Genomic DNA, 20,409 nt, shown 5'->3' with positions numbered 1-20,409 from the left:
GTCATCATATCTGTAGGATTTTCATAAGTACTAATTTTACTCACAACAAATCACCACGAGCAATAATATCACGAACAAAATGATACCGAACACTAATGTGTTTTGTTCTCTCATAAAACATTTGATCTTTTGTAAGAAAGATGGTACTCTGACTATCACAATATACTGTGCTGATTTGAAGGTTTTATTGAGTTCACTAAAAATTCCCTTCAACCAAATAGCTTCTTTACAAGCCTCAGTAATCGCCATGTACTCAACTTCAATGGTAGACAAAGCGACTGTAGTTTGCAAAGTGGCTTTTCAACTTATTGCACAACCTCCGATTGTAAAGACATAACCTGTAAGAGATCTTCTTGTATCAAGGTCTCCAGCAAAATCAACATCAACATACCCAATGACTCCATCTCTAATTTTTCCAAATTGTAAGCAAACATCAGTAGTACCTCGTAAGTATCTTAAAATCTACTGAACTGCTTTCCAGTGTTCTTTACTAGGATTCGCCATGTATCTACTAATTGCACTGACTGCATATGATAAATCTGGACGTGAACAAACCATTGCATACATGAAAGATCCCACTGCACTAAAGTATGGAACATGTGACATGTATTCAATCTCATCATCTGATTGTGGAAACAAAGCCGATGAAATTCTAAAATGGGCTGCTAAAGAAGTACTAACAGGTTTAGCACTCTGCATATTGAACCTGCAAAGAACTTTCTTAATGTACCCCTTCTGACTTAGGTACAATTTACTTACTTTTCTATCTCTGAGAATCTCAATTTCAAGTATCTTATTTGCTGGTCCTAAATCTTTCATCTCAAATTCTTCACTTAGTTGGGCTTTGACCTTTCTTATCTCTCATTTATCTTTTGCTGCTATTAACATGTCATCAACATAAAAAAGTAGATACACAAAAAAACATCACTGTTTTTCTTAAAGTAAACACAAGTGTTAAAACTACTTCTTTTAAAATCAAAGTCATAAAGGAATCAAACCTCTTGTACCACTGTTTTGGTGACTGTTTCAAACCGTAAAGGGACTTTTTCAGCAAGCAAACATAGTCCTCTTTTTTTGAGACTATAAAACCCTCTGGTTGTTGCATGTAAATATCCTCCTCAAGTTCTCCATGCAAAAATGCAGTTTTTACATCTAACTGCTCAAGCTCCAAATCATGCATGGCTACAATACCAAGCAAAGCTCAAATCGAACTATGCTTAACAACTGGGGAGAACATATCTGTGAAGTCCACTTCTGGAATTTGACTGTAATCTTTTGCAACAAGCTTTGCTTTATATCTGGATTCTTCAACTCCTAGAGTCCTTTCTTTCTTTTTAAACACCCATTTACAATGAACAACCTTTTTACCTTTAGAAAGTTTCACAAGATTTCATGTTCTGTTTTTGTGGAGTGATTCCATCTCCTCTTGCATAGCAAACATCCACTTTTCTGAGTCTTCACAGCTAACCACCTCAGAATAATTAGATGGCTCTTGATTCACATCTATATCTTCAGCCACATTTAATACATAAGCAACTAGATTAGCCTCGGCATACTTCTTTAGAGGTTTAATTTCTCTTCTAGTTCTGTTTTTGGTGATAGAGTATTGTGGTGAAGAAGCAACTCTATTCTCAATTTTTGTACTGGCTTGAGGAGTTGACTCTGTATTAATCTGATGCTCCACCTGCTTTTGATTTTCTTTATTGGAAGAGTCTTTAAGAGATAAGTTAGGCAGCATAGCAGTCTCATCAAAAACAACATCTCTGCTAATCACAATTTTTCTATTTTCAGGACACCATAACTTATACCTTTTTACCCCAGCTTTATAACTAAGAAAAACACATTTAATAGATCTCGGTTCCAATTTTTCATTATCAACATGAGCATACGCAGGACATCCAAAAATCTTTAAATCAAAATAATTTGCAGGATTACCAGACCATACCTCTTGCGGAGTTTTTTTCTCAATGGCAACGAATGAGGATCGATTGATCAAAAAACATGCAGTAGAGGCTGCTTCGGCCCAAAACAAATTTGGTAAGTTGGCATTTGCCAACATACATCGAACCTTCTCCATGATCATTCTGTTCATTCGTTCTGTAACGCCATTTTATTGCGGAGTATGACGAACTGTCAAGTGTCTCATGATCTCTTCTGACTTGCACAATCTATTAAACTCATCAGAACAGAATTCTAAGCCATTGTCTGTGCAGAGGTATTTTATTTATTTTCCCGAATGTTCTTCAATCATAATTTTCTAAGATTTAAATGCTGAAAACACATCGCTTTTCTGCTTCAAGAAGAGCACCCAAAACTTTCTGGAAAAATCATCAATAAAGGTTAGCATATAATTAGCTCCACTTTTCGAAGGCACTCTGGATGACCCCCACAGATCAGAATGAATATACTCCAACGTTTCCTTCGAGTTATGGATTCCTCTGGTGAATCGAACACTCTTTTGCTTTCCAAAAACACAATACTCACATAAATTCAGTTTGCAAATTCCTTGCCCATCAAGAAGTCCTCTTTTGCTCAATTCTGCCATGCCATTCTCATTCATATGCCCTAGCCGCATATGCCAAAGTTAGTAATATCATCATCTGACAAGGAAGAGAAAGCGACAACTGCATCACCAGTAGCAGTAGAACCCTGCAAAACATATAACTTGATAGTCTTTCTCTGCCCTTTCATTACAACAAGAGAACCTTTGGAAATTTTTAAAAACCTCACTTTTAGCTGTGTATCTGTACCCTTTTAAATCAAGAGTACTCAATGAAATTAAATTTCTCTTTAATTCTGGAACATGTCATACTTCACTAAGTGTTCTGACAACTCCATCAAACATCTTAACTTTAATTGTTCCAACACCTGCGATTTTACACGAAGCATTATTTCCCATTAAAACAATACCTTTAAACACTGTTTCGTAAGTTGTAAACCAATCCCGATTAGGACTCATGTGGAAGGTGCAGCCTGAATCAAGTATCCACTCCTCGCTCACTTTAGAATTGTTGACGGAAGCGACTAGAAGTTCACCATCGCTATAGTTTCTACAACATTAGCTTCACCGGAATTTTTTGGTTATTTTCCCTTTTGATTCACAACCTCCCTTTTAATCTTATTCTGTAGCTTATAGCACTCAGATTTAATGTGCCCTTTCTTCTTGCAGAAGTTACAAGTTTTACCTCTGTTTGAAGACTTTGATCTACCCTTAGATTTACTGCCAGGATTTTGTTTATGAGTCCTTTCATGATTATCATCAGCAATCCGATCTTGTCTCCCACGAACAATGAGACCCTCTCCCTGAGAGTCAAGTTTAACCACAAGATGTTTCATCTTATCATACGAAGTCAAAGAATCATAAACTTCATAACTGTGAGAGACTCGCGGCTATATAGAATCGTGTCTCTAAAGGTTGAATAAGACGGGGGCAACGAATAAAGTAGAATCAACCCTAAATCTTCTTTATCATATTGAACCTCTATGGCCTCCAAGTTTGAGAGAATTTCTTTAAACACTGTTAAGTGTTAGTGTACAGATGCACCTTCCTCCAAATGATGAGCATAAAGACGCTGCTTTATATGCAACTTACTTGTTAGAGTTTTCGACATACATATTTGTTCTAGCCTCTTCCATAATGCAGCAGCGGTCTTCTTCTTCATCACATCCTGTAAAATTTCATTGGACAAATGTAGATGTAATTGTGTTAACACCTTTCGATCTTTTCGCTTCTTCTTTTCTGTTAATGTCGAAGGCATCTTATCTATCCCTAGCAGGGCATCCTCTAGATCCATCTGCGCAAAAACTGCTTGCATCTTAATCTGCCACAACGCAAATCTAGTATTGCAATCTAACAGCGAAATTTCATACTTCAAAGACGCCATTATCGTGATCGAGATAAACAACCCGGAAGCTCTGATACCAATTTGTGAAAATAGAATAAAATAAAATAAAATAAAATAAAGAACACACAGATTTTACGTGGAAACCCTTTCGAGAAAAAACTATGGGCAAAGGAGAAAAAAATTTACTATGTCGAATTCGAATTATTACAAGAGGAATAGACTATGTCTATTTATTGGCTTGTGAAGCTAATATTCTAGTAAGACTGAAATACCTTATTCTAATCAATATCAAATGGATAGAATTTAATAAGGTTTAAAAAGCCTTATTCTAAAATAAAATAAAAGAAGTGTAATTCTATATGGATTCTTCTTTTATTTTATTTTACCACTGTATTTTATTTAAATAAGGATTCAGGTCACTTAATTCTAACAGAGTGAAAACATCTATATAACAAAGGTGTAAAAAAATTAGAATGAAAATTAAATGTGACCTTTGGTTGAAATGATAAAGTTAAAATAATGAACAGCATGATGCATTGGATTCAAACCTTGTAATTTTCATTATGTGTATATATTTTTATATATTTGTCGAAATATCAAACCACATCAAAATAATATTTATAACTTTATAAAATGAATGAACTTTTGATAATTTTAAATTGTGTTGGGACCTAGCTGATGGGTGACACCAACTGAATCAAAGCCTTATTGGTATAGGTATATATATTTAACCATTTAATTTTTACACATTCTATCAATTTGATTCTAAGTATGAAAAGTTTAACAATTTAACCCTTTGTTTACAAAATTTATCATTTTAGTTTAAATTAAAAGAAAATCAATAAATTTAGCTCTCAAAGATTTAAAAATGAAATTTTTTATTTTTAAAAATTTTGTAAAAATTTACGGGATGATAAATTTTAATAGAATGTCTTTAATAGAAAAGAAACAATTGTAATAAAAGAAAAAATGTAAAATAAAAAAGATAAAAGGAAAAAAATTGTAAAAAGAAAGAAAAAAAAGGAATAAATTATATAATTCTTAAAACATAAAAAAAAAACTTTCTACTATACTTCTTCTTGTTCGAAACTATATTTAAAAAAAAAACACATAGACAATAGTGGTAATAATTCTCAGAACCATGTCTACACCAACTGGTTTTCCATTCTCTTCCAATATCTCAGTTATGGTTTCGGATTGCTCAGTCTAATTCGGAATCGAAAATTATGAATCGAAAATAAATATATAAGCGTTCAACGATAACACTGATAAGAAAAATTATTGTAGGGTGTGTCTTGTATTTTCGGCCAAACAGACGATGACGTCATGATGAAAATTTTCCGATGTTGCGATGACAGACAACATCGTGACGACGCAAATGAGGACGTTGTGATGTGGTGACGTGTTTCCCATATCAATTGGATTTCTTCTCCCAGTTAAACTATGTTATCTTTTTCTTCTTCTTTTTTGTATGATTAGACCTAATCTTGATCTATTGAAATGGGCCAATTAAGAAGCAATTAAAAATATAGTACTACAGGGCTTTTCTATGAGTTTTGGCGAGAGTTTTTGTGGCATTTGTAGCCCTTTTAAGACAACTTTAAGAGTTAGGGCTTGTATTTGGGATTTTGTGTAAACTCCCTAACCCTTATCTTTCGTCAAAATGGGGTTACGGGGCATTACCAGACTATTCAGATTAATTATGAACAATAAACAAGTTAAATAGAAAACACATCATAAATTAATCATATTGTCCTTTTTATGGGCTCTCGAGACTAAATATAAGTATTTAAAACAAATCGGGACTTAGTCAGAAACTCAGAGAATTTTTTTGTGAAATTTCATGCCCGTGCTTTAGACTGTGTCCTACCCTGTGTAACTTTCTGACTTACCTCACACGGCCAAGCCACATGCCCGTGTGCTAGGCCATGTGGTCAATTTATTTTTCGAATTTTAGGTGCAGTTTTCACACGGCTGGGTACATGCCCATGTGCTAGGCCGTGTACCTTACACAGCTGAGACACATGCCTGTGTTTCTACCCGTGTGGCAATATCTGGGCATTCTGTTTCTAAAATTTTAAGGTGTATGTGACACACAACCTAACCACACACCCATGTGTAAGCCGTGTGTCTCACATGGTCTGATTACACGCCTGTGTACTAGGCCGTGTGGACTCAAAATGAGCCTTATACAACAAGTTTACCAACCCAACAATTCTTAAACAATAAGCAACTCAAATACCATTTATTCAACCAATCCAAAATACAATCAAAACATCTAAGACATACCTAAACTATCAATATAACGATCTAATTCATGTATGTTTATAGATATCTAACATAAATTATCTAAACAATTTATTTAAATACCATTCAAATCAATTATGTAAATTACCATATTATAAGACATATATTTGTCTATATAAACCAACCAATATCATCTTATACACCATTAATATTCACATCTCAAAATGACATCAAAAGACAACCTAGGTACATGTCATTCTCAAAAGAGAAAATACTTCACCATGTGCTTGAGTTTGAGATCAGCTTTGGATGTTGATTCAATGATCAGACTTTACCTGACCTGTGCACAGAAACAAACCGTACGCTGAGTATAACTCAGTGGTATTTCTATAATCCGAATACTTATTAAGCAAAAATTTGTAATGTTTAAGTACATATCATACATAATAAAAACCATTCAACCAATAATCAGTTTCATAAACTCATCATTCAGATCACTTTCAAAAATTATATTTCCTATTTCAATCTCACAATTGTTATTCAGTAGCATGTCACAATAAAATTCTCTATTCAATTTCAATATCAATATTCATTTCTTATGCAATATCATTCAATGACATTCATTTGGTCAATTCATTCATATATCCCTATTAACACGACTCGGACTCAGGCGGATACGCGGATCCAACCCAAACACACCAGTACGACACTCAGTGCCTCATTGGCTATGCTGAAGTAAAACAATACGGTACTTAGTACCTCATCGGATTTATCCAAAGCAATAATAATACGACACGTAGTGCCTTATTGACTCAAAGTTGAAGTATCCCTGAACACTTCCAATCCTATGGCATACCAACTATATCCAACTTAGCCCGACATTGTTAATAGGGTATTTAATTCACTTTTCAACTTTCCATTCATTACACAATTCAAATAACTCATAAATTCCAATTCAATACAATTCAATTCAACTTAATTCAATTTCAATACTACAATTATCTAATATTCAAATATCGTATCAATCACAAATTTACATACATTAAATTCAACATAAAAAGTGCTATTACTTACCTTAATATCTTACCATAAACATTTAAATCAAAATTCAATAATTAATAATTAAATTCGGATTATAGAAATACAAACCGTAATTTTTAGAGCTATCTTTATTGACTTTCTCTTTCCCTTTCTTAACCGATGTCTTCGGCTCAATGTTAGCTACGGAAATCAAAACAATTGAAATTTATTAATAGACTACAATTTCATACTACATATTTCAATTAATACACATCTTTTGCCTAAATTCCAATTCAATCCCTATTCAATTCTAACTTTATTTTCTTCATAATTTTATTCTCTATTTTTTTATTCAACTATTACTTAAAACCAATTTCAACTCTCTAATTTCACCATAAAATCCTAATTTTGAAATTCTTTCAATTTAGTCACTATTTTTCAAAACTTATGATTTATTTTACAATTTAATCCCCTTTTCAATTCTAACTTGAAAATCTATCAATTCAAACCCTAATTCTTCAATTAATTCAACATAAACCACCTCTAAAAATCAACTAACTTTCAAAATTTCCACATAAATCAAGTAATATTTTATTCTAGAATTCTAAAACATCAAAATTACAAGAATAGGGATTAAATTGACTTACCAAATTAAGCTTTAACACTTAGAACCCTAATTTTCCTTTCTTTTCCCTTTCTTTCCTTCTTTTTCGTTCTGCTATTCTGTTTCTTTTCTACCTTTTTATTTCTTTTATTTCTTTATTATAGTTTTATTATTATAATATCATAATTATTATTTCTTATATAATAAGTAAATTCATATATATAATACAAATGTATGTATATTTTTACTACACATGTATTTTATTTTTACCATACATTTAACATCTATGGCTTAATTGTTAATTTAGTCCCTTGATTTTTCTCCATTCTATAATTTAACTTTCACACTTTATTCAATTATATCCTTATACCCAATTAACCTTAATTTAAACAATTTCACCTAACCAAAACTTAATTAACCTCACAACTAACTTCGTAAATATTTTTAGTAAACATTTACGAATCCGTTTTAAGAAAACGGATACCCAGAAATACACTTTTCAGATACCCGTAAACTTCGAGTCGTTACATTTTGGGTAATGTACATTTATGTTTATTTTCCTCATATTATACTCTCATTTGTTTATTCATTTAGTGAAAAGTCGAAGTCTCCTTTGCCCGTGATGTTTTTATCCTCTTTGGAGGAGTTTTCCATATAAAATTTGTGTTTGTTATTCCCTACCTTTTCTATTTCGTTATTTATACGGGTCGATCCAAACAATTATCGATATTAATTATTGTCTATGAGAATGTAGGAACCATCTGAATGATTTATTTTATTAAGAGTGTGAACATATTTGGATTTCGTTCACTAGTTTCATTGCCTCAATGATGCAGATTTCTTAACATTTCTGTACTTTATCTCTCACATGAAAAGACAATATTAGAATCTTCTTTGTATGTGACTGAATGAAAATTTCCGACTAAATTGCGAGTTAACTACAAGCACTTACATTGACAAATTGGCGGTTCGCCAGATGCTGGACTCCAAGTTTTCATGTTTCATGCATTTGCTTGAATCTGGGGATGGAGAGCATGTTTTGTTTATGCATTACATTTACACATTCTCTTACTGATAAAACAAACAGTCAAAAATAAAAGCCAAGTTTGCATCTTCATTTTCTCCAAAAAGAAAAGCTTGTCAACATAAAAAAAAAATCACGGAATTTCCACTATTTTCTTCATTTTTTTTCATTACGATAACTGTATCCAATATTTATACTAACTTCAATTAAATCTTTAAACGAAAAATAAAATTCCCATTGTTCTTTTCTATCACAAAATTTAAATTTAAATTTATTTTATTTAATCATTAAATTCTTTACCAATTCGATCCAAAACCGTTTCTCACATATTAAGTTTATATGTACAGCACATGAATTGGAGTCTCAAGTTCCAACCAGTAACCACCTGACGTTTGATGCCAATACCTACAGTAGCCACCACTTCCTCGCTTTAATCCTTTTCTCACTAAAATGTACTATCAGGTAAAAGAAAACCACCACACATTTTCTGACAGAAAAAGAAAATATATGTAAATTTAATGAATAATTTTTTTAAAAAAATTTCGTAAAAATTTTTACGTTTAAAGAGGAAACCTTAATTCAAGTCAGAAACACTCTTAAAAAGATTTGCCCTTCATTTTAAGATTCAATGTAGTTATGAACGCAAGAATTTTAGAGTAAACTAAATATACGGGTAAAGCTATATGATAGGGTGTAGCAATAGACTGTGACTGGGACTTCAGTGCAAGCCACCATTAATGCATTACCTACCTTTGCCTACAACTGTGTGTCTATGCCCTAAGAATTGAGGTTGTAGGTAGGGGATAGGGTTGCAGGCAGCAGCAGCATAGACACTACTGAATTCTGGGCACGTATATGTTGTTGGGCCATGCTGTTGCATCTTTCTTCGCACCACAGCTTTCAACTGAAAACTATTTAGTACAAGCAAGCAACATCTGGTCTGGACTGGACATCGATTTCTTGATGTTTTGGCCTCATTGCTTTATTATTACTATTAACATACGAATTTAGTACAAGGTTGATCTTGGGGGGACTTTGAGCCTTAAAAGCTTCTGCACCATTCAGCTAATCATAGCTCTATGAACTAGCAACTAACACTACACCTTTTTTTTGGCCTTTTAAAAAAGATATTTTCTCTCATTTCTACATTCCACATGCCTTTTACCAAAAAAAAAAATTGAATAAATAACCTTTTGAAAGTGTAGGTTACATTCACGGTAAATATAAAAAAGTAAAAGTACAAATTAAAAAAGAGAAATTAAAATCAGGTATGAAACGAAGTCACTACAAAAGAATTTCAGAGGTTACGAAAGAAATTTCAAACTCATATTGATCATGGGTTGATAATGAGAATTGAACTCTATGAGAACTAATCTCTATTACTCTTCAGAAGCTCAACGGTAGAGCGGTCGACTGTTAATTGATTGGTCGTAGGTTCGAATCTTATTTGAGGAGATTTAATTTATTCCGAATTAAAGAATTTAGAATGTCAGAATTTAGAAAACATTAGCTTGATTTTATTTTATTAAAAATTGAAATAAGTTGTCATTTTTATAAAAATAAGAGATATTCAAATTAATATATTTATTTTTATCCAAAACTATCCAAAATAATATAAAATATTATATTTTATAAGATTAAACTAATAAATAAATAATATTTTAAAAAATCAATATTTACTTTTATCAAACAATATAATTATATTCAATACTTATATTTACTAATTTACCAAACAACTTTCTAATATAAATTTAAGACTCACCAAATTCAGTATTAAAATTCAATATTTAATTTTTAGCACTTAAAATTTTAATTTATCACACCCAGGGTTTTAATTACATTTAGGAACAAATTAGATTGAATCCTTTTATTCTCAAACTTAAAATATTAAACTCTTTATTACTAAAAAACAACAGGGATATTAAACTCTCAACCTAAATCCCATAATCCTCAAATCGGGGTTGACAGGTGTCCCGCCCCAATCACAGTCAGTGCTATCTATTACATACAATTTGTTCTTTTTGTAATTTATTATTTATAGTTTGTAATACGGTCAAGATGCAGCTTAGAGTAGTTGCAATTTCAATGAATTTAGCCTGTTTCGTGTCAACCATTTAATTGTCTCATAAAACTTGCCTTCAAAACCAACGAAATAATTTTGTATTGCTCTTCTAAAGATACGATCTAAAGAAAGGGACAAATTAGTTGCATTTGGACAGAAAAAGTTCTATTACTTTTATTAGAGATTATATGATCCGAATCTCGTAATTTTGAAGAAAAAATATAGTAACAAAATCAAAGGATATGTTAGAGCAAAGGGTCGAGGTATAGAACTATTCTCCTTCTATTTGACTTTGAATATAATAAGATTTTTTGACCCTTAAATAGATATAATCGAAATCTCTCTTATATTATTCGTTTTTTAATATTAGTAAATTTCTTCTCCTCTACTCGTGATTTTTTCCTAAAATAAGTAAAATCTATATGTTCTTATTTTTCTTTTCTTATTACTTTACGCTTGTTTTACCACCATTATCGATATTTATTATAACAATTTTAATGAATTTTATTTGTTACAGTATTAATGTCTATTACATTGAGTAGTAAAAAATTGATGTTCCTTAAATAAGATTCAAATTTTAATTTTATAGATAGAAAATTAATTTAATAGAGTTTTGATGTTCATTTAAAGGTTTAATTTTATTATTGAATTTAGTCGAAATTAAATATGATTATTAAATATTTAATTTTTAAAGAGAGAAAAAGTTGGTGACCATATTCAACTGGAATTATTGATTTGTCACTTAGGATAAAAATTCTTCGCAAATCGGGTTATGTTAGATTCGGATTGAGTTTCTATACCATATCAACACTTTACATAAGTGTTTAAACTCCGTTCAAGCATCAAATTTTGATTAATCCACTCATATTTTAAATGACTAACTTAAACTTTTTAAACATGTTATAATATTTTTTAAATATATGTTATTATTAGTAGTATATTTAAAATTATATTTTTATTAAAATTTTAAATATAGCCAACTTAATTAACTTAATATAATTTTTAATATTTATATTAAAATATTATATATTTTATTATTAAAAATTACATAACATATAAAAAACCTATTATAAAAACTGAAAATGGTAACTATATATATTATATAGATTTAATATTTTTTTTCGAAGTTTTAAATCTATTTTTCGAAGTTAATAATTTTATCTAAATTCTCTCGAGATAAATCTAACAAAGAATAGATAGAGAGTACATGTTTAATAAGTTAAAATGTTATTAAAATATGTAAATAATTATATGGGTTATTATTTCATGCACTGATAGTGAAATAAAAAGCTTTATAAATAAACATTAAAAAATATAAGAACACATTGTAATTACAGATATTTACGTGTCAGGTTGAGGCTTGATTCAAGTAAAAATTTAAACTTATATTACTATTTAAAAATAATAAAATGATAAAAGTATATAAATTTCTATTGATATTTATATATTTTTATAATTAAATTAAAAAATAAAAAGATTTTTGTAGTCCTCTTAATTTTAAAATTAAGTAAATTAGTCTCTTTAAAAAATCAAAGTAATTTAAATTTTATCAATTTTAAAAGTGAACAACTAAAGACACTTAATCACAAGGTTAATGTTTTCCATCAATTGTATATGATTTTGATTGGTATAATAACTAATTTTGCCTTCAATATTTATACATTCTGTCAATTTGGTCCCAATTGAACAAATTTGTACGGCAACATGTGTATAAATGTTAATGCTGAATTTGTTGAATTTTTTAGCATTAAGGCCAAAATGATGAAATATGTATGTATAATTGATGAAAGACATTCACGCTGTGATTAAATTTCTTTAGTTGCTTATTCTCAAAATTGATAGGGATTGAATTATTTTGATATTTTTAAAAGAGACGAATTTACTCAATTTCAAAATTAAAAAAGATCGGATAAAATAAAACTATATAAATTACAACATTTCCACATGTCCTTTAATATTCCATCTAAATTGTGGGTAAAGAATAGCTAACTGCGAATCAAATGAGTAATAAAAGAGGGGCATTTGAAGATGTGGTAATATACCAAAAAAAGGCTGGCTTAATTTTAAAATTAAGAGGGACTACAAAAAAAAGGCATGGCCCGTTTAAAAATATAGTTTTATTTTTATTTAAATCTATTTTTAGATTTATATTTTTGTATAAAACTTTTACTTTTCAAATAAATCTTGAATTTATCTTCAAACTTAAACAAACGACTCAATTTATAATTAAATTTATTAAGCATATTCTAAACAATAACTTCAAAGTTGAAGTATGCAAAAATGCAAAGACTTAAGTTAGTTTCATAAATGCCATTAATTAATATTGATGTTGATGTGCCCTAGTTTTATATCATCATCATCATGAGGTCGGTTGCTGGAGAAGTAAAGCCACGACCCAACAACACTTAATATGATGATTTGGGGAGTGAGTCCCATGAATTTGAGGTCCTCACTTTAATGGGGTGTTGTTGAAGATACTAATTCTCAAAGATTGTGGAGACCACCAACCAAGCTTTCATCACTGCGTGGAACCTGATGAACCTTGCCAATTGTTGAGCCCTTACATTTTATTACTTAAACAAATATCATCTTGGATACCCTTATTCTTTCCTTTGTTAATGCACTTGTTCACTTAACATCTTACTCCAAATCCCAATCCCAATCCCTATTATCTTTTTCTTTTTAATGTTTAACTCTAATAATTTGCGACTGGAATTATGCATTCATGGTAGATTACTACGGATCAGAAAGATATTTTTTTTTTTAAATTTGAATAATGATTCAGCTCAATTTATAAACAATTGAATAAAATCTTTCAAGGTCATAATTATTTGGGGTTTGTGGAGTTTATTTGACGTCAACTGCCACGTTTCAATTAACTTTGAGACCATCAAAAGAGGAATGACACGTGTCACATTGGGAATTGGGATAATGTCTAAAGGTGCTTAAGCTCTTCGCTTCGTCCATGAAAAGGGACATTCTTCTCTCTCTCCACCTTTCCATAAGCAAGGTGAACTGCTCTAAACCATCGACAACTCCACCTTCTTGTATGATCTTACTATCAACAATTGGTGCAGTGAACATGAACACTTCCATATTTAAATTTTTCCAGATGAAAAACCCATAAACTAATATCCCCACCAGACAAACTCAAGATCAAATCCAAAACACCAACCAAACTCAACCAAACCAAAACTTAAAAACTATTACTATAATACTTATAACTAATACACTCAACCTTGCCCTAATGGACCCCTGAGGCCAATCACCCTTTGACCCCACACATCACTACTAAAAATGGATTAAAGGAGAGTTACCAAAAAATGTTGAGTATAACAATAAAACGTATTGTACTAACGTAAGTTTAAATATTAAAAATAGCATTATTTAAAGCAGTAGACATGAACTCAAACATGGATAATAAATCCAAAGGAGAGTTGGAGGGCCAGCTTTATAGAGCCAATATGGTGGATAATAGTTGCAAGGCCAATATGAAGGTGAGCCCACATCAAATTTTGGGCATAAGCCCTTCGCACATTTCATCGAGATAACAGAGAGTTGTCTACCAAAGGAGAGAATGTATTCAAGGTTTAACCTACCAAACAATTTTCGAATTATGATAACGTAAACTAATTAATATTATAAATGCTTAAATACCTTACAAAAATTTTGATGAAGAATGTAAGGAATTCTACCTTTTAACAAAATTAGTGTGTGTATCATTTTGTCTGAAATTATAGAAATTAATTATACAATTGTATCTAAATTTTTCATATGTAATAATTATATAATACTGATTAGTGGTTTCGGGATTAAAATGTAAAAATAGATAACATCAATGATTAAATTGTAATTTTTAAAGTTTATTGACTAAAATATAATTTAAATAATATATAAGTGACTAAATTTGTAATTTACCCTAAAAATAATACCTCATTCTGCTTGAGAAACCAAACCGACTTGCCGCTCAGCCTCTTTGAATAAAAACAGCGGGTTAAACCCTAAACCCTGTTTTTAATTTTGTGTGTTGATTTTAGGGTTTTCCCCTTTTCTGATTTTCTACCTTGCTGTAAGTGTTTCCGGAATTGGGGGAAATGGGGTTATATTCGAAACGTTCAAGAAAAGCTAGAGGTAAAGATGTGGATATGGAGGACTTCGACGATTCAGAAGATGAGGAATTATTGGTTAATGGCGAAGTAGAAGAAGAAGCTGAAGGAGAAGAAGATGATGAAGAAGAAGAGATTGGTGATGATGATGATGATGATGATGATGATGATGATGATGAATTAGAGAATAATGATGATGACGATGATGGAGTAGATGAAGATGATGATGAAGAAGAAGAGGAGGAGGATAATGATGGTGAGATGGAAGAGCTTGAAAAAGAGTACAAGGATCTTCACAATCAGGAACAGTAAGCATCTCCCTCTTCAAGTTCTTTTCTTTTTCTTCTTTTTTACTTTATCCTTGCAGCATGCTATTGGGTATTTATTGCTTTGTTTGCGTTCTAATTTTATTTCTTCTTCTTTTTACATTGGATTGTTTAGTTACAATACACATAGCCAGATTTGTGTTTGGGGAATATTAAATTATGTTGTTTTCTTTAAGGTTGCTGTTTTATTTTTACTTCTGTTTTTCAAATTAGGGATATATTGAGGAATCTCAAGCATCATAAGGATGAAGATGTTAAAAAGGGTCAAGCAGTGAAGAACCAAAAGGTATATATTTTCCATTTATATTTATGGCTATATTTTCGTGGGGGTGTGTGCGCATGTGGGCGCTATGATCTAACATTCTCCTTTTGCGAAGGCTCTTTGGGATAAAACTCTTGAGTTCAGGTTCTTGCTTCAGAAAGCATTCTCCAGTTCGAATAGACTACCACGGGTACCCATTTTCCTTCTGTTTATTGTGTCTTTTGTATTCTTTCCTGGATTGGAATGATTTTCTTTATTTATTCATGTAAGATTTATATGAGGGCTTTTCTACCAGGACCCAGTTAGGTCTTCATTTTGTACTTCGGATGAAGAAGTGAGTGCTGCATATTCAGACCTTATTACTGCATCAAAGAAGACTTTGGATTCTTTACTGGAACTGGAGGAGGTATGTGTTTTCTCAAGAAACATTCTGTCTAGTAATATCTTCTTAAACATTTGACAATTAATGCTTCTAACAACCTTACCATGAAATTTCTATTCATCTTGAATTTTCTTACTATTACCATCCTGTTGTCAGGCTTTGTTGGAGAACAACCCATCAATTGCTCAATCTTTAGAGGGTATGACACCAATGCTATTATCATTTTTCAACATACTTTCTGTTACTTGACAGAAACTTTATTGATATTATTTAAATGCCATGAGCTTATTTTCCCTCGTTAGATTATATATATTGCTGCATTGCCTGTGTCATGCTGTGCTCAGTTTTAGTTACTAGCAAATGCTGATATTTTATTGATTTTAATCACATATATCTTTTCTCTCTGTTTCCCCTTTCAGTGCAAGTGAATACTTAAATGTCTATAAGTTTATATATTTTCGGTTGTTTATTTATGTTCTTTTTCACTGAACGTATGGTTTAATGTGCTATGTATACATAAACATTCAAACATCAAATTACTGAGCATTCACATTATGGATCTTGGCAATGATCTCATTATCTTACCCTTCATCCTACTCTCAAGGTAATGCTGGCCAATCATCTAAGAAGCTTTCTGGAGATTCTAACTTGGACATGGAAGATGACGAAGAGTGGCTACGGATTTCTCAGATGAATAGGAGGTAGTACATTAGGATCACTGTTTCTGTGTTGCTCAATGTGAACTGATATTCTGTGTTAAAATAGAGATTTTACTATGATGATATTAATTGGCCGAGTTGATTCTTGTAAAAGAATGAGGTGGTCACTTTTGTGACTTCTTATGTGTTCATTCATCAAACAAATTGATTCTTCTTGGAGTGTGTATGAGTTCTTTTTCAAGTATGCTCTAGATTGATTACAATTTGAAGTCTATGATTCCTGATTGGACAACTTTAGATAAACATTTCTGGAAATGCTATGCTTAAAAGAGTATAAGCCATCATTAGTTACAGCTTGTTGTTATAGACTCTCAAAATTGCTAGTTAGAAATGCTGTGTTGAGAAAGGTTAATGCCTGGAGGCTGGAATCAGTGCTTTAATGAACATTCGTTCATGTGCTTTGTGCTTTCTTTTTTCTTCTGAATAGGTTGTATCTTTTTTTACCCTTGCTACTCTAGTTGTGCAAATAATATTCCTTGAGATGAACATTTTAAGTTAACTGGAAATTTTAATGCTTGAATCCTGTAGAATAGCTGCCTTCAGAGATAAAGCAGTTAACAAATGGCAGAGAAAGACAGAAGTCACTACTGGTGCTGCTGCAATCAAAAGCAAATTGCAAGCTTTTAATCAGGTTTGATGCTATAGCTGTCAGTGATATAGAATCGATGCTGTATAGGGTGTAAAATGAAACTTACTTGGCTTTTCATTTCCTATGCCAGAATATCAGTGAACAAGTGGCTGCCTATATGAGGGATCCAACTAGAATGATAAAGCAAATGCAACAAAGAAGATCAACAATTGGCATATTTGGGGCCGTAAGTTACTAAATACTTAACTAGTTTGAGGGTGCTGGGGGCATACCTCTTGTGTCCTTTCTGTACTATGATTTTTTTATTTTCTGCTTCTATTGATTACACCACCTTTAATGGGCAGGTTACTGAGGCTGCTAATAATGCTAATGGAGAGGTAATGTTGTCCCCTTTATTTACTTAGGCTTTAATAAAATAAGTACTCAACTGCTAGGTTCCAACCACCTCACACATAAGTGTTCTGTGGAGGGGGTTGGGGAGGTTATGGTAGGCCATATGGGTTTTTGCTTTGTAGGATATATACCTATAGAATACAAAGAAAAGCTGGTTCTTTAGGAACCTTCATCTGCATAGAGATGTCTTCTTGTTGTAAAACTCATGGAGGAAAGAGAAGTTGCTGATGGTCAAGTTGTGGTGAAGTGGTAGTCAGTACTTTGCCAAAAGTAAAATGATGGTGGTTTGGATTCATAAGAATATTGCTTTTGTTATTAATACATGTTATGCTCCTTATATCCTGTCAAAATTTTTGATCTTTGAATCCTTTATGTTCTTAGGAAGCACATCCTGAAGGTGATCCTGAACTTCTGGATGATTCTGAATTTTACCAGCTGTTGCTGAAGGAATTTTTTGAGACTGTTGACCCAACATCATCTGGTAAATCTTCTCTACCATCTTGTAAAACTTCTTTTGCATTATTAAATTTTAGGCATGTTGCGTGTCCAGAATCTTTCCTTTCTCTTGAAACAAAATTACTACTGTTTAACCACAGAGACGGCCTTCTATGCCTTGAAAAGACTGCAAACCAAGAAGAGAAAAATAGTTGATCGTCGCGCCTCAAAGAGTCGAAAGATAAGGTAGGTTTTCAAATGTGATTGGATTGGCACCTTGTATTTTTATGGAGTCACGTTAATCCGGTGCATTTCTTAACGTTGGAGAGTTTGTGTTTATTAACATTCTTGTAGGTACCATGTTCACGAGAAGATAGTCAACTTCATGGCACCGGAGCCCATGAAGCTTCCTCCCATGGCTCCAAAATTATTCGAGAATTTGTTTGGATTGAAAACCCAATAACCTAATGCTGAAATCTGATTTACTTTTTACCAAGCCTTTGGAATTTTGTAATTTTAATTTATGCTATATTAAATTGTTTTATATAGGTCTGATGTGACAGAGAAAAACAGATGTGTTGCCATAATGAAATAGAAGTTTGATAATTGGTCGGTACGCACAAGACTAATATGAATTTCATCATTTAGTTTATAAAACTTGAAAATTTTAATTCCTTTTATTTTTCATGGAAAAAACATATTCATATATATGAAGACCAAAATATGATAAATGAAAGGAATTAAAAATTTCAAGTTTGATCAGTTAAGTTGGTTAGTTTTTATATATTAAACCAATCTAACAGTAGTTAACTTGATCATAATCTGCCCAAAATGTGATATGGGCTGTAACTGTGGGCGATTTATACACACACAGAATATAAGGGGTTTTAATGAATCAATATTGGGTTTATAACACTGTTGGTTGATTCTAGGAATAGACTTTAATACAGTATGTATGCACTAAAGTCCAAGGTGTTAAAACAAATAACTTAGATAAAAATAATGAGAAATTCATTTTGTAGCCACGTAAAAATTTCTCTTTCGGTCGCTAATTGAGGCGATTATTAAAAAATTTAAAAATCGACTTTCGATTTTATTAAAAAAGGGAGTCGCCACCGATCTTTTTTCTAGGTGTGACCGGACACTTAATAAATCATCTTTTTTTAGAAAAGAAAATTTATTCTTGCACAAAAATGAAGGCCGAATTTAGGTCTACATCAAAAGCCAGAGTAACGTTGGGTTCGGGAGTCGGTTACGCGCGAGGAAAGTATTAGCACCCTCGCGACGCCCAAAATTGGTATCTTATTAAACATGTGTTGTCTTGATTTTCAAAAATACGAATTCAATTTGACATTTAAGTGTGATCCGATTGAAGAAAATGAGAAGTTGTAAGTTTTTGGTTTTTTAGAAGAATATCCTGTTTTTAACACGAGCCGACTAACTTCACCCAACATAGCGATGAAATCAATGACTTAATGTTAAAATCGGTACATTGCCTTATTCTTAAAATTAAAATGTAAATTTTTTAAAATGATAGTAAAAAAATCTAAGAATATTATTGTAAAAATGCGAATAGTGATGTGAATAATATAAAATATTAAAATATCAAAATATTAGAATAATAATAATTAATATTGACAAATAAAAAATAAAATAGAAATAAAAGGTGTACATAATATATATATATATATATTAGAAATAACAATGATGTTTAAAAATAATACTATTAATAATACTACATAAATATGTACATATATAAAAAATAAATACGTGATAATATTAAAAATATGTACATAATATAGTGTAAAAAATACATACATAATATAATTAAAATATATACATAAGATAACATGTAAAAAAAAATATATATATATATATAAATAATATAGTATTAAAGATATATACATAAAATAGTATAATATATATATACGTAATATAGAATTTAGAATATACCTAATATATTAAAAGAATATATATATAATATAATATTAAGAAATATAATAATAACAAAAAAGAGAGAGGGAGAGAGTGGGTGATTTCCGGCCACAAGGCCACACATCTGTCTGTCATTGGACCATGGCGCCATCATCGGCGCCACGTACACGACAATGGGACCTCAAAAAAACTTTTTCGGTAAAATGGATAAGCTTCCTCCTTTTATTTTTACTTTCGGATAAAAAAACAAAATAAGATTGAAAGAAAAAATGATAAGCAAACAAAAAACTTAAAACGAGAATAGACGAAGAAACCTCTTTTGCTTTGATCTTTGATTAATCTCCAAAAAAACTACTCTCTCCAAAAACTAACCTTTACAATAACTCTTCTCCTTGATTACTCTAAAAAAACCTCTCAAAAATCCTTTACAATAACTTTCTCCCCCAAAACTTCTTCCTCC

General features: G+C 31.2%; 1 protein-coding gene across 1 annotated transcript; it reads left to right on the top strand.

Moving 5' to 3' along the window:
* The first annotated feature begins 14,735 nt into the window (after positions 1 to 14,735).
* LOC108461729 (uncharacterized) lies at positions 14,736 to 18,620 on the top strand. The gene is made up of 12 exons (XM_017761652.2): positions 14,736 to 15,216; positions 15,448 to 15,520; positions 15,612 to 15,686; positions 15,792 to 15,902; positions 16,035 to 16,077; positions 16,483 to 16,579; positions 17,126 to 17,228; positions 17,317 to 17,412; positions 17,531 to 17,563; positions 17,961 to 18,060; positions 18,176 to 18,260; positions 18,369 to 18,620. The coding sequence occupies exons 1-12, from the start codon at positions 14,897 to 14,899 to the stop codon at positions 18,475 to 18,477; spliced, it is 1,245 nt and encodes a 414-aa protein (XP_017617141.1). The 5' UTR covers positions 14,736 to 14,896; the 3' UTR covers positions 18,478 to 18,620.
* Positions 18,621 to 20,409: the final 1,789 nt, after the last annotated feature.

The sequence above is a fragment of the Gossypium arboreum genome, chromosome 13, assembly GCF_025698485.1.
Source record: "Gossypium arboreum isolate Shixiya-1 chromosome 13, ASM2569848v2, whole genome shotgun sequence".
NCBI lineage: Eukaryota > Viridiplantae > Streptophyta > Magnoliopsida > Malvales > Malvaceae > Gossypium > Gossypium arboreum.
Note: the sequence above shows the minus strand (reverse complement) of the source record. Positions and strands in the feature narration are given on the sequence as shown.

Coding starts and splice junctions, on each gene's coding strand:
- LOC108461729 (XM_017761652.2), top strand. CDS start 14,897: ATGGGGTTATATTCGAAACGTTCAAGAAAAGCTAGAGGTAAAGATGTG. Junction 16,580..17,125: donor ATTTCTCAGATGAATAGGAG/GTAGTACATTAG, acceptor TGAATCCTGTAG/AATAGCTGCCTTCAGAGATA. Junction 17,564..17,960: donor CTAATAATGCTAATGGAGAG/GTAATGTTGTCC, acceptor TTATGTTCTTAG/GAAGCACATCCTGAAGGTGA.